The sequence below is a fragment of the Nerophis lumbriciformis genome, linkage group LG09, assembly GCF_033978685.3.
Source record: "Nerophis lumbriciformis linkage group LG09, RoL_Nlum_v2.1, whole genome shotgun sequence".
Lineage (NCBI taxonomy): Eukaryota > Metazoa > Chordata > Actinopteri > Syngnathiformes > Syngnathidae > Nerophis > Nerophis lumbriciformis.
In genome coordinates this window covers 38,728,687-38,743,392 of record NC_084556.2, presented here as the reverse complement: position 1 = coordinate 38,743,392, position 14,706 = coordinate 38,728,687, and the positions used below count along the sequence as shown (strand labels likewise).

The 14,706-nt window shown below is 37.4% G+C and overlaps 1 protein-coding gene across 1 annotated transcript in view; it reads left to right on the top strand.

Annotated features, from left to right (window-relative positions):
* Positions 1-14,328, top strand: part of acat1 (acetyl-CoA acetyltransferase 1) — a 38,324-nt gene extending 23,996 nt beyond the window's left edge. Inside the window, exons 11-12 of the mRNA XM_061963197.2 lie at positions 9,948-10,105; positions 13,961-14,328. Coding sequence (XP_061819181.1) covers positions 9,948-10,105; positions 13,961-14,081 — 279 coding nt within the window. The 3' untranslated portion in view covers positions 14,082-14,328. The remainder of the gene's footprint in view (positions 1-9,947; positions 10,106-13,960) is intronic.
* Positions 14,329-14,706: the final 378 nt, after the last annotated feature.

Genomic DNA, 14,706 nt, shown 5'->3' with positions numbered 1-14,706 from the left:
GGCCATTTTCTGAAAATATCCATACGTAACTATTTAAGTTATGCTGCTAACAAACAGACAAACCCTCAAACATAACCTTTTTGGCAGAGGTAAGAAAGTCTGCTCTCTGCAAAGCAAACCACACCACTTTCGTCTTGTTTCCAAGTCGATACAATGCCGGTCAAATCACCCCAAAAAAACTGTACACCATGAAAAATATGGCCAAACTGAAAAGCTACTTGATGAACACTCAATCCATCCATTCATTTTTACTACCGCTTTTTCTCTCGATGTAACGAGGGGCCAAAAAGTTAACGCCAAAAAGTTCAGCTGCACTCAGGTGAAAGACATAAACCGTCACCCAGAAAATATATTTGAAGCCAGCAAAACTAAACATCAATTTGTGAGGCACAGCATTTTCCAAGCTGATAAAAAAATGTCCAATGTGGAGGACACTGCTTCTCATAAAATAAAAGTTGAAAGACACTTAAGTGAACATTATTATTTTACACTTGTTACATTGTAGGTTAACATTGTCACTTTAAAGACACTTTACTGTAAGTTTTTTAATTAATTTTTTTTATTTGCTTGAAACTGTGGATGTTCCTGCACTATTCTGTGCACTTTAAAATACATGTTTGTTGTAATGAATATGATTAAAACATTTGAGCATTATGTTTGTGTTATTCTAAACGTTCTTGCCATTTCCTTTACACACTATGGCATTTTTAAGTATTTCTCTTTTTTGGACATATATCACAATATCGTACCGTGAGATTTTGATACCGTTACATCCTTACTATATAATACTTGCAAATCAGACTCATAAGTGTAAGAATACTAAATATAACAACTGGACACTCAGTACAGTTAACATTATCAGTTCACTGTTAAATGTTGAATACAGTACATTTAAAAAATATATATTATTAAACAAATTAACATTTACTAACACATCAACACACACAAAGTACTGAACATTTGTACTGTTGACTACCGGTATTGATTCCCAAGTACTGGGAATTAGTATTGTTTCCAATTTGAAAGGTACCTATCTCTATGGAGGACAATAAGGATAATTGCTGCAAAAGTCCACCTGCTCTCTCTACTCCTATCACACCTTACTACAAACACCATCACTGCATTGTCGTCAGATCACTAAAAGGGATCACTGTCCATTGTTGAATAGGAAAGGAAAGGAAACAAGATGGTTATTGTGGGATGATTGCAGCACCATCCACATGTACATGGGGCAAAGTCCAGAGCAGATTATTCCTGCGGGGTCAAAACCAGCTTGTCCATCATTTTAAAGGCATGTGATGTCAGTGAGGGGATGGGTTTTTCAAAGGATATGGTAACTTATTTGGTTAACTGTGCTGAAGAGAAGGGTTTCCATAGCCCTGGCACCTTTTCTTTAACCAGACTCAGGTTGAATATGTGATGGAGGATGTCAGACAGCTGGTGGGAATGTAACTTCAGGACCTTGGGACAGATGTGGTCAGGCACCACAGTCTTAGTCTCCACAGCTGTTTCCTTAATAGGTCAGCTGTCAGCAGGTAATGTGATGCTTCTCCGGAGGACGAAGGGTTTTGAGGGTCGTCATCAGGGCAGCTTGTAAAAGGAGAGAAGTGTGACTCTGTCAGGACTCGTCCTTTCAGACCTGCCTCGATTTTGTAGTTTCCTATGTTTGTTGTTTAGTTCTTGTCTAACGCTCTTGTTTTCATTCTACTTCATGTTTGCCTCTACCACTGAGCTGGTTTGAGTGTTATTTCCCTTACCTGCTCTTGATTAGCGATCAGTGGACTCAGCTGCCTCTAATCGCTAATCTAGAGGGTTATATTCCAGTACAACCTTCCTCTTGTTGCTGGATCATTGTTTTTCTGTGGTTTATCAATAGATGGTGTTTGCTTTGCTGGCATTCCTTGCTTTATTTGCTTTGTGATTTTGTCTACCAAGTATGGACTTTTGTGTGCACTCCTAACTGCACTAGTTTTTGTGTTTGTAGTTTAGTCTTGTCACAATACCATTATACCGGTACCTATATGTATTTTGATACTTTTGGATACTTACGATCACAAAACAAATGTTTGCAGTATTTTAACAGAAAATCTTATGATACATTTAACAGAGGTTTCTTATTGTACTCAAATAACAATTTTAGAATATTGAAATTAAAATGTAAAGATATTAAACATACTGGGCTTTTCTTATTGCACTCGAACAATTTACAATTTTACATACTACATATAGCCTGCCTTAATATTAGATTAGATTAGAATAGAATAGAAAGCTTTATTGATATTGTATTAAATGCTTAATGATTTATGGTTTCCACTTTTGGTCTGTGCTTTAAGATAAATACAATAATTAGTAAATCCTAAAACAATACTATGACTAAAACACTAAAACTACACAGATAAGATTTGCATCCACCCATTTTCTACCGCTTATCCCTTTCGGGGTAGTAGGGGGCTGGAGCCTATCCCAGCTGCACTTGGGCGGAAGGCAGGGTACATAAAGCCTGTACAAGTCTCGACCTCATCGCAGGTGCCATCACACTCACATTCACACACTAGGGCCAATTTAGTGTTGCCAATCAGCCTCTCTCCAGGTGCATGTCTTTTGGAGGTGGGAGGAGCCCGTAGTACCTGGTGAGAACCCACAAAGTCACAGGGAGAACATGCAAACTTCACACAGAAAGACCCGGAGCTCTGGGAATCGAACCCAGGACCTTCTTATTGTGAGGCACGAGCACTAACTACTGCGATACTGTGCTGCCCAGATAGGACTTGTAGCAGGTAAAACACACAGTGATAAAGATAAAACACAAATCGTAGGAATTTGTTACGAAATTCAATCATTTTATTTGCATTAGTTTATGTTACGTGGGGCAGTTTTGACTCCGCTGATAATTAGCAATGAGCCAACAACCAGCTCGATGCAGCGACTACCTATATTGTGCCCATACTTATATGGGCACAAAAGGGGCGCTAGTTAACTACATTTTTACTTGTCGGCCTTTAAGCTTCTTGTGCAGGTCTGGATGCTTGCCCTTTAAATGTTTACCTACGTTTTAAGTATTGCCGCCTTTCGATAGTTATGTTTCAAAGCACCACTTGTGTTAATAGTTTCACCTTCAACGTTAGTTTTGAAGCCAAAATACCTCCATATTGCATTTTGCGCGCCCTTTTTATTAACCATTAGAATTGCCATCTCTATCATTACTCCTCTCCACGCGCTTTCCGTTTGTATGTGCCCTCAGTGTGTGTTAACATTGCACCTCGCCTCATATTATCAGCAACGTCAATGCGGCATGCCACCATGCAGATTAAAAAAAAAAAGCACCAGTATTTTTCAAAGGCAGTATAGTACCTATTTTGTACTTTGTTAGTACTGGTAACATGCTTGAAAGATGTTGACAGAGTGTTATGTGTCAGAGGAAAAAGACGTGTGTGCACAAGAAAGAAAATGTATCGGAAATTAACTTGTTAGCACAAAATTGGCAATAAAAGTAAAAACGTGTTGTTTGTGTGACTTCTTTTGGACAAAACAACACAATAAGCTGAAAAACAACACATTAAGTAATTATTTTCAGTGTTGGTCATCTTACCTTAAAAGTAATTAGTTACAGTTACAAATGAGTTCTCTCTAAAAGTTTTTGAGTTTGTAACTCAGTTACCTCATTGTAACAGTATTTAGTTACTCAGCAAAGTAACTGACGTCACTTTTCATGTTTTATACGCTATTATGTTCTGTAACATCTTTAACGTCAACATTTTTTATATTAACTGAAGAATAAAAACGCTATTTACTGTATTTTAGAACATTTGGCATTTATCTGAACTCAATAAATTGCAGTGTGCCATATGACATGCATAGAAATAAAACTGTTTAAATAATAAATATTCCGTAAAATAACTATTAGATTTTGAAAGCACAAAACCCAATACGGTACCAAAAATGCAAACTTGTGTAAAACACACAAAGCAACATTTGGCCTTTAAGTAGTGCAATTCTCTGTACCTGTATACCATTGAACAGAGTTCTATCCAACTGTTAAAATAATGATTGACATGATTCTGTCAATAAAATTGCATTTGTGTACGCATTTTTTCTTAAGCTAATTTTATTTTTTGCAACCAAGTAATCACCTGTGATTATTCTAAATTCCAAAATATGATGTGAGTCTGATTTAAAAAAAATAATAATAATAATAATAATTTGACATCCCTGCTTACTTGTTTTAACAGAGTGGACCCTGGCTGGCTGCATTTGAGCTTGGTGTTGAGTTAGCATGTGTTGATGTGAGGTGCTTCATAAGATTGGAGTAAAGGATTGGATAAACTCTTTTTACATGGGCATAGCATGCATGTTACATAAACATTTCAATGAGCGAAAAGTAGCGCCGATGTTCTTCCAGTTTGAAAACGCTACCTTCGAATTTCACATAACTTAATTGTTTTCAAACAGTGCCCGTAACACGGCAGTAAAACGGGTGATCAAACAAACAGAAGTCATTGTCATGGACCCACTAGCTGAGCAAGCTAGCTCTCTATTCAGCTAAACATACCCTTATGTCCACGCTGAACTGAAACAATACAAAAGAATGCCATTTTAAGTTAATTTTAACACAGACACTTGTAAATGTGTTAGCATATTAGCTAACGCTAACGACGCTAGCTTCATTACATTACTGTAGCATGTCCAAATATGCCTGAAAACACTCCTGCAGACATCACACATGGGACGGTTTAGTAGGTAAGAATTGTTTTAGTTATATTGTAAAACTTACAAACGTTGCTATGCTAGGGACAACTAGAAGATGGAACAAACTTCCCGTTCAAAGCGCTAAACCAGGGGTGTCAAACTTATTTTAGCTCAGGGACCGCATGGAGGAAAATGTATTACCACGCGGGCTGGACTTGTAGAATCTTCACATTCAAACTTACAAATAAAGACAACTAACTTCAGATTGTTTTATTTGTCTTACTTTGACAAAAATAGAACAAGCACAAACATTCTGAAAATGTACGTATTACAAATAATCCTCTTGGCAAAACACTTGAAGTTAAATGACAAATTCTGAGGAAAAAAATGGTGCAGTTTCAAAAACACCATTGAGAACACAATGAATATATGATTGATATTAATTTACAAAACCATTAAACTTTAAACACTTCCTGTTTAGTACTTTCATGTTGGCAGTTCACCATTAAAAACATTTGAAACAGCAATAGAGTGTTTTCTCAAACGTCCGCATTGGTGAAACTGCGACCACACATTAAATTATAATATAAACAAAACAAATATAAAAAATTACACCATGGCCAAATTAAAGGTAACACAAGTACAAACTTAACCAATGTGAACATGCTAAATTTAAGCATAAAATAGAACAAACAACAAATGTAGAAACACACATTTTTACAATGGAATTCAGGGTGCGCATCATGCAACCAATTGCAAGCGGTGCATGAAACTTGAACTACAAAGGTGATGGCCATGTTGACTTAAGTCTTTGCATCTAACCGTTTTGTTATTTTATCCATTGAGTGGATCATTTACAATTAAATAAGGTATTGTGCGTCGATACTGCCACAATCTGCTGCCAGCCACAACAGGACCAGCTTTCACCCGCGCTGATTGGAGTAGCGGCAGCCAATCAGCTGACACGTCATCTTTAAACACTGTCATGTGTGACGTGGGTTACACAATGCAGCGCATGTTTGTATTTAGCAAACTGATCTTGCGAGCCAGATTAAACATGTTCGCAGGCTGTACGTTTGACACCCCTGCTCTAAACATAAGGGCATTGCAGCACTGAAGCACCCGCAGTGAGCGAACTCGTCCAAAAGATGGCTACTTTTTTTAGTGTCTTTGCTTGTTTTTTTTTTCGAAACTACAGTATTTGCATTTTGCCCGTCGGCAAAGAAAAATCCATAAATTAGCCGCACAATTTTTTTAAGGTGCAGGGATCAAAGTGTAGTGAAAAAAATGTAGCGGCTTATAGTCGGGAATTTACGGTACATAAAACATACTAAACATGGCTAAAATTTGAAAGTAGTAGGTTTAATCTTTCATGAAATTTAGTAAATTTTAGTGAAGTCCATTTGCTGTTAGCCTGACATTGTAGTTTACCTGTTACAGTTGCATTAGCTAGCTTGTATGACAAGCAATTACAAAATAAAAACATGCCAATATTTACGTTGGAGTAGCAAAGGGTGGAAAAAAGACGGGTGTCAGACTCATTACAATGAAAATCAATAGTGCTTTTAATTACTTCCATTGATTTATGTGCTTTCTGCTCATCTCATAACAGTTGGTTTTGTGTGGTCGGGACCACTCTTTGTTTAAAGGGCTACACACCTTTTGGCTCTTAGCTCTTCCATTAGCCTTACAGGTGAATTGGGACTCCACTTGCTTGATGTGAACTTTCAAAACTGAGGGCAAGGGGTCATGGGTAGAATTGGGATTCAGTCAAAGTTGCGAGTGCCAGTACTTTGATAAAGAAGGTAAGAAACCTTATTTAATTCAAGAAGGAAGAAAGATTTTGACAGAATGGGCTAAACCTTACACAAACCCTTCAAAAGTCCACTGTGTAGTTAATGACGTAGTGACTAAAGAAGCATAAACCAAGGTGCAGTCCTTGTCTCATCAGGTTACTTGTAATCCAAGGTTGTTTTTGATTAAACTGAGCAGTGCTAAAGTTACTGTATCTGGTGAAACAATCAATGAGGTCATCAATATTTTCCAAATGTGGATCTTGATATTTGTCGTTTTCTCAGGCTTAGTTTAGCGTAAACCCAGAATGCAAGGACGTGTGTGGGATCAATAAAGTATTTAATAATTAATCAGGTCATATTAAGCGGAACGGTACAAAAAAAGGCGCAGAGATCTGACTAAATAAGGCATTGAGTAAAAAGTAGCAGGAAGCAGACAAAATGTAGAAATGAGAGGCTTGGGAGTGATGTTAAATAGTAGATGTTCGACCAATATATTTTTTTCAGGGCCGATACCGATTATTAGTAGTGAAGGAGGCCAATAACCGATATTTGGAGCCCATATTAATTTACAGTAAAAGTGACATATGTGTAAAAATTTAGAATAATAGTCTTACCAACTCCAACATTTAACTTTTGGTAAATGCCTAAGGTGTGTTTATTTAAAAAACAAGTAGATAAAAACAAACCCCGAAAAATGCATGGAGTTTCTTGGCACAGTAACATATTTTATAGAGTTAAATAACAACTTTAATAGATAAATAGCTCCCTGAAGTTTTGTATCCCTGAACATTTTGTTGTCTCCTGCCACACATACAGGCTGAAATATCATGTATCTCTTCATAACGTCAACTGTGATTGATGAAATGATTCCAAATTCACAAGTGTTGATATTGACAGACCAATAGCAGGCTTATCACCTAGCAATATTGCACTTCATTAAAAAATGAAAAATGTATTAAGACGTTGTCATGCAGCGATATTAGGTACAAAACGTAATGTAGAGATTATTAAAAGCATTATGTACTTTGCATCATGAAAGTTTTCACAGCGCTTCACTTTTTCCACATTTTGTTGTTACACCCTTATTCCAAAATGGAATTTTTTTTTGTCCTCCAAATTCTACACACAATATCACATAATGACAATGTGAACAAGTTTATTTATAGAAATGTTTGCAAATGTATTAAAAAAAGTAAGACATCACATTTACATAAGTATTTACAGCATTTGCTAAATACTTTGTTGATGCAATTGACAGCAATTACAGCCTTTTTGAAAACGATGCTATAGGCATGGCACACCTATATTTGGGTAGTTTTACCAGCAATCCACATTTTTATTATGCAAATAAGGCAGCTGACACACACACAAACACACACACACACACACACACACACACACTCGCGCGCACGTATATGGCCTCGTATACATAATATTTCAGGGATAAAAATCTTGCACAACTGCTTTGCTCTTCTGATGTGGCACACACTATTCTCTGTCCTATTTGTGTGTCCCTGCAAAATAAATTTGACTAAATTTAAAAAATGTTTAATCGCTCTCTCAATCACACAAACATGGTTCTTGTCCAACGGACTGTTTACATATAGATTTCTTCAGAAGCTTTGCTTCAAGTGATTGACACACACCTCGTGAGTTACTATGAGCTAGCAGAGCTGCCGTCTGTGTTTATAAAGTTTTTACGATATTCTGCTCATAGTAATGTTACTAGTAGTTGAGACGATTTTGGGAGAGTTTTCTGTGTTTACGTGCCTTCAACACATCCGTACACCAATCGGAGTTTCCCTACATTTTTCTCTCTGCCGTGTGTTTAAGGACCCTGCAAAAGACATTGGCTCTGCCTTTTACTCGTGAGTGGTTTGTGTAACCAGTGAGATGGCGCCGTGGGCGGAACATTGCTGGAGACAGAGAGGCGCGGCTGCATCTGAGCCAAAATAGCCAGTTTTAAATGGGCCCGTCAGGTTAAAAAAGGCGGGGTTGCCATTTGAGAGCACAATAAGTCCATATGAACATGTCACGGCACACACAAAAAAACTCAAGACAGAGCTATCCAGAAATAGCATCGATCAAAGCATGACAAACAATAAACTGGCACCCAGCTGGTATCACCACTGTTTTTATGAACATCAAAAATGATATGTATATGTACAGTATATGTATATGTATGTATTTACAGTCGCGATCAAAAGTTTACATACACTTGTAAAGAACATAATGTTATGGCTGTATTGAGTTATCAATAATTTCTACAACTCTTGTTTTTTTGTAATAGAGTGATTGGAGCACATACTTGTTGGTCACAAAAAACATTCATGAAGTTTGGTTCTTTTATGAATTTATTATGGGTCTACTGAAAATGTGACCAAATCTGCTGGGTCAAAAGTATACATACAGCAATGTTAATATTAGGTTACATGTCCCTTGGCAAGTTTCACTGCAATAAAGGGCTTTTGGTAGCCATCCACAAGCTTCTGGCAAGCTTCTGGTTGAATTTTTGACCACTCCTCTTGACAAAATTGGTGCAGTTCAGCTAAATTTTTTGGTTTTCTGACATGGACTTGTTTGTTCAGCATTGTCCACACATTTTTAATTCAGGTCTTTGGGAAGGCCATTCTAAAACCTTCATTTTGGCCTGATTTAGCCATTCCTTTACCACTTTTGACGTGTGTTTGAGGTCATTGTCCTGTTGGAACACCGAACTGTGCCCAAGAACCAACCTCCGGGCTGATGATTTTAGGTTGTCCTGAAGAATTTGGAGGTAATTCTCCTTTTTCATTGTCCCATTTACTCCCTGTAAAGCACCAGTTCCATTGGCAGCAAAACATGCCCAGAGCATAATACTACCACCATCATGCTTGACGGTAGGAATGGTGTTCCTGGGATTAAAGGCCTGACCTTTTCTCTTCCAAACATATTGCTGGGTATTGTGGCCAAACAGCTCAATTTTTGTTTCATCTGACCTCAGAACTTTCCTCCAGAAAGGCTGATCTTTGTCTATGTGATGTCAGATGAAACAAAAATTGAGCTGTTTGGCCACAATACCCAGCAATATGTTGGGAGGAGAAACATATTTGGTCACATGTTCCATAATAAATTCAAGAAACTTCATGTTTTTTGTGACCAACAAGTATGTACTCCAATCACTCTATCACAAAAAAAAAAAGAGTTGTAGAAATTATTGGAAAATCAAGACAGCCATGATATGATGTCCTTCACAAGTGTATGTAAACTTTTTTATCGCGACTGTATATGTGCATGGGTGTGTGCGTATATGTAGAGTAATAATGGTAAGTGCAACAATAAACGGAACCAAAGTCCAAACAGTCATGCACAATATCACACAGCGTGGGGAAGTTTTTAAAACAAATGTCTCACATTGTGCTTATACGTAAAAAAATTCAAAGCAGCATTGGAATCACACATCTTTGGCATGTGCATGTCTGTTAGGTGCTGGATGCCGCCGGCCTGACCAAAGATGATATCACCATGTGGGAGATCAACGAGGCCTTCAGTGTCGTTGTTCTGGCCAACATCAAAATGCTGGGTATTGATCCTGAAAAAGTCAACGTCAATGGAGGAGCCGTGTCACTGGGACACCCCATTGGGTGAGATGCAGGATGTGTTACTGATGCCGAATGGCTCAATATAAAAGTGAAGAAGGAACACGGTGGAACCTGTTTGTGTGTCGACCCTTTTTCGTCGAGTAATTCAAGTTCTACTCCACCGTGTTCTCATTATTAAAAAGTGTTTGCTTCATTCTGACAGCAGTTTATTATTTAGTTTTTTGAGTAAAATATATTTTTGTTTTAGTCATAATGTAGTCGTCTAAATCGATATAATGTAAATTTTGTTTTAGTTGACTAAAATTCACAACATTTTAGACAGCTACAAAAAAAGCATAAAATATAAGGCATTTTTCAATTTTTTATTTATTTTTGGCAACATGCAAAGCATCTCAGTAATAAAATTCATAACAAAAAGTCAACCGACTTTTAATGAATTTAGCCATAATAATTTCACAAATACCGTTAGTATTATTATATTTTAATCTGAAAAAATTTTAAATATATATTTTTTTCCATATGTTGAATAGGTAATGATTTATTTATAAAATGACACCGAACAGCTGCTGTATCAAGTAATTCATCAATTCTGCATTACGCACTAGGCATTAGGGATGGGTACCAAACTTGATACTTTTATAGGCACTGAACAAATAGTCAGTATAATCGGGTATCGATTCACGTAAAATCAAGCGGTGTCCTCTTTCGATACCTTTGTTGCACTAACGTTACGTCCGGTTGTCGACTCGTCCCGTCTGGTTGCTGACTAAACACCAGCTCAAGGAAACAATCCCTCAAGCAGCACTCTGAACGGATTCAGCCAAACTCGCTATAAGTAATGTTGCAATTTTCAACACCAAAAAATCAAGTATGCTTGGTAGAAAATGGTCAAACGTAAAGTAAGGCTCCACTTTTTCAAAATGTGCTCGCTTGATGCTAAATGGATTTGCTATAGACATTAGCGATTTTACATCACAATTTCAACACTTTCAAATTGTTATAAAAACTCCAACTAAGATGAATGTTACAATCAAACAGCTGGTGTGTAATAAGCAAATTCAGCTTCCTGAAAAAGCCTATTTCTTATTTTGACAACAAAACCATAGATAGTTTATACAGTACTGCCATCTGAAGTCATTAAAGTGCAACTGCATTGCAAACAAGATATAACAACTGGACAGCAGAGTTATCATAACAAGTTAATTTTTAAATGTTATATTAAAAGTAACATTTAATGATCAAAACACTTATTTATTAACACATACCAAGTACTGAAAATTGGTACCGTTAAGTACTGGTATTGATTCACAGGTACCGGGAGTTGGTACCATGTTGAGTCAAACGTGAACGGTAACCATCCCTACTCGGCATCAATAATGTAACTGCACTTTCTCAACAATAAAAAAGCAGTAAACATAACAATACATAACAAGAAAAGCACTTGGACAGCCGAAACGTCCGCCAAGCCCTATCTCCCAATAGTAAAGAATCGTTTTTAAAAAGTGCGGACAAAAAAAAAAGTTTGGCAACACTGAACTGCAGGGAACACAAGCAATATGAGAAGCTACTAATAAAACATCACCCATAAGAAATATTTGATGCCAGCAAGGCCAAGCATCAATTTGTGAGGTATTTACATTACTAGTCGTTAAATGGTCAGCTAACTTCCCTGAGAATCAGCATTTTCCAAAGTGATATAAGATATTCACTACAGAGGACACATTTTCTCTGAAGTTAAAAGTCACTAATGTGAACATTAGTGTTTTACATTTGTTACACTGGTTGTTTATATTGTCAGTTTAAAAACTCCTATCTGAAAGTCTATTTAAAATGTTTTTATATACTTGGTTGTAGTAATAATATGATACGAATTATATCAGCATTATGTTTGTGTTCAATTTCAGTAAGTTTGTTTATCCTAAACATTCTTGGCACTTCATTTTACACATGATGACAGTTTACATTTTTGGGGGGTGTACATATACCACAATGATATCGTAACGTGGTCTTAATACCGTTATTATATCGTACCGAGAGATTTTGATACCGTTACAAAATAATACTGAGGCATCATTATGAAACACAAGTAAGTGATACTGTGCCCCTTGATACTTTAATATGTGTGTCACTTTCAGAAAAAAAACATGTGACATGTTACAGCTGTTTGGTCATTTGACTGTGAAGCACCAAACTGTTGATCAGGAAACCCTTCTGCCGACTCACAAGTGACCACTGCAAGAAGTCAGAGGAGTCGCGTGATGCGTTTAACAGCTGTATTTGTCGTCGACATTGATCTAAATGTACCGTATTTTTCGGACTATAAGTCGCTCCGGAGTATACGTCGCACCGGCCGAAAATGCACAATAAAGAAGGGAAAAAACATATATACGTTGCACTGGAGTATAAGTCGCATTTTTGGGGGAAATTTATTTGATAAAATCGAACACCAAGAATGCGCCGCTAGCGTCCTTTCTTTCTGCTGCTCGATCGCCGTTTCGTTTTCTGCTGCATATTTCACTACGTCCAGCTTGTAATCTGCAGTATATGATTTCCTTTTCGGTGCCATTTTTGTTCAGTTTTTATAAGTTACCGCCAATGTAGAAATTATCCATTTTAATAGCTACGGCAGTAGTATATAGCATATAGCAGTTAGCATCCCAGGACCCACAATGCACTTCTGCCATGACCCTCCCCCGCCGAATTCTTATTGGTTGACGTGTGAGTGAAGATGGCTGACATTTTGCTTCGTCTCTTCCGTGAATGAGATAAATAATATTATTTGATATTTTACGGTAATGCGTTAATAATTTCACACATAAATCGCTCCGGAGTATAAATTGCACCCACGGCCAAACTATGAAAAAAACTGCGACTTATAATCCGAAAAATACGGTAACTAAGAAAAAGGAAACATTTTGAATAATTTAAGAATCATTTAAAAAAAATTCTTCTGGGGTCAAAAAAAGATGATATTTGCTAACTATTAGTTAGTTAGTTAGTTAATTATATTTATATAGTGCTTTTCTCTAATGACTCAAAGTGCTTTACATAGTGAAACCCATTATCTAAGTTACATTTAAACCAGTGTGGGTGGCACTGGGAGCAGGTGGGTGAAGTGTCTTGTCCAAAGACACAACGGCAGTGACTAGGATGACAGAAGCGGGGATCGAACCCGGAACCCTCAAGTTATAGGCTCTACCAACCGAGCTATGCCGGCCATTAATTTTATTTGCCGGTCGAATGTAGTAACTTTTTAGATACAGCCGGTGAAAATTCCACACACTCACGAAGGCATCATTTACACACCACTAAACTGTAACAAAATGAACACTAAAGTCAACATAATAACATGGTCGACCGCTTTTGTCGTATAAAATTTTGAGACAAACAAAATATTACTTAGAAAAATTTAGTGTCTCTAAAAAACATCACTCGTAAACTAAAAAAGTTAACTAATGACTGTTATTGGTTCACCACTAGGCCACTGAGTAGGTTAGAGTGGTAGGTTGTGAGTCCAAACTCCGGCCGAGTCATATCAAAGACTATAAAAATGGGATACACAGCATCAAGGGTTGGAATTGGGGGTTAAATCACCATCATGATTCTCGGGCGCGGCCACCACTCCTGCCCACTGCTCCCCTCACCTCCCAGGGGGTGAACAAGGGGATGGGTCAAATGCAGAGGACAAATTTCACCACACCTAGTGTGCGTGTGACAATCATTGGTACTTTAACTTAACTTATGTCGACTAACACTTCCATTCTATCAATGATTTTTACCACATTAATACTATTTATCCATACATATTTGATGCTGGATGAGTAGTGTTACAGTCATGGATTGCATATTAAAGCATTTGTTGTTTTTCCGCTAACTTTTTTTCCCCTCACTTTTTAGGATGTCTGGAGCAAGAATTGTGGGTCACATGGTGCATAACCTAAAATCCGGTCAGTACGGTCTGGCGGGTATCTGCAACGGAGGAGGCGGGGCCTCGTCTATTATTATTCAGAAATTGTAGAAAAGTCAACGAAACACAACCTTCTTGTTCAATACACCGAAATGTGTGGCGAGGGCTTCTAAACTCCAAGTGGCTTGATAAGATCCATTTTATTTTAAATAATCTAATGCTGGCGGCCTTATTTACACAGCAACAAGGACTTCACTCCTAAGACGCCATGACTTAAGGGTCACACTCCTATGTTTAACATTCTTATTTAACTCTGAATTGAACAGCTAAATAAATAGTTCTTGTACAAACAGTGTTACATGTTGTACTTGTTCTTTGGGACAAATGCTGTGTGTCAAATGGAGTACTTGAGTCACGAAACCTGATTACGGTAAGTATACCGTGTACATGATGTACTTTGTTACTGAGTGCGTGTTCTCTTACAATACATAACTTTTAATACACACTGACTGGAAATAACAATTGCAATATTTACTCTTCTTCTTTCCCCCGTAACTGTATTTTGCCTTGATTCTCAGCAGTCACACACTCCAAAATACTAAGTATGTATGGAAGTGCACATTTTGACAGTTGATACAAAAGGTTTTATATATGTGTGTGTGAGAGTGCGTACCCCGCCTTTCGCCCGAGTGCAGCTGGGATAGGCTCCAGCACCCCCGCGATCTCGAGAGGGACA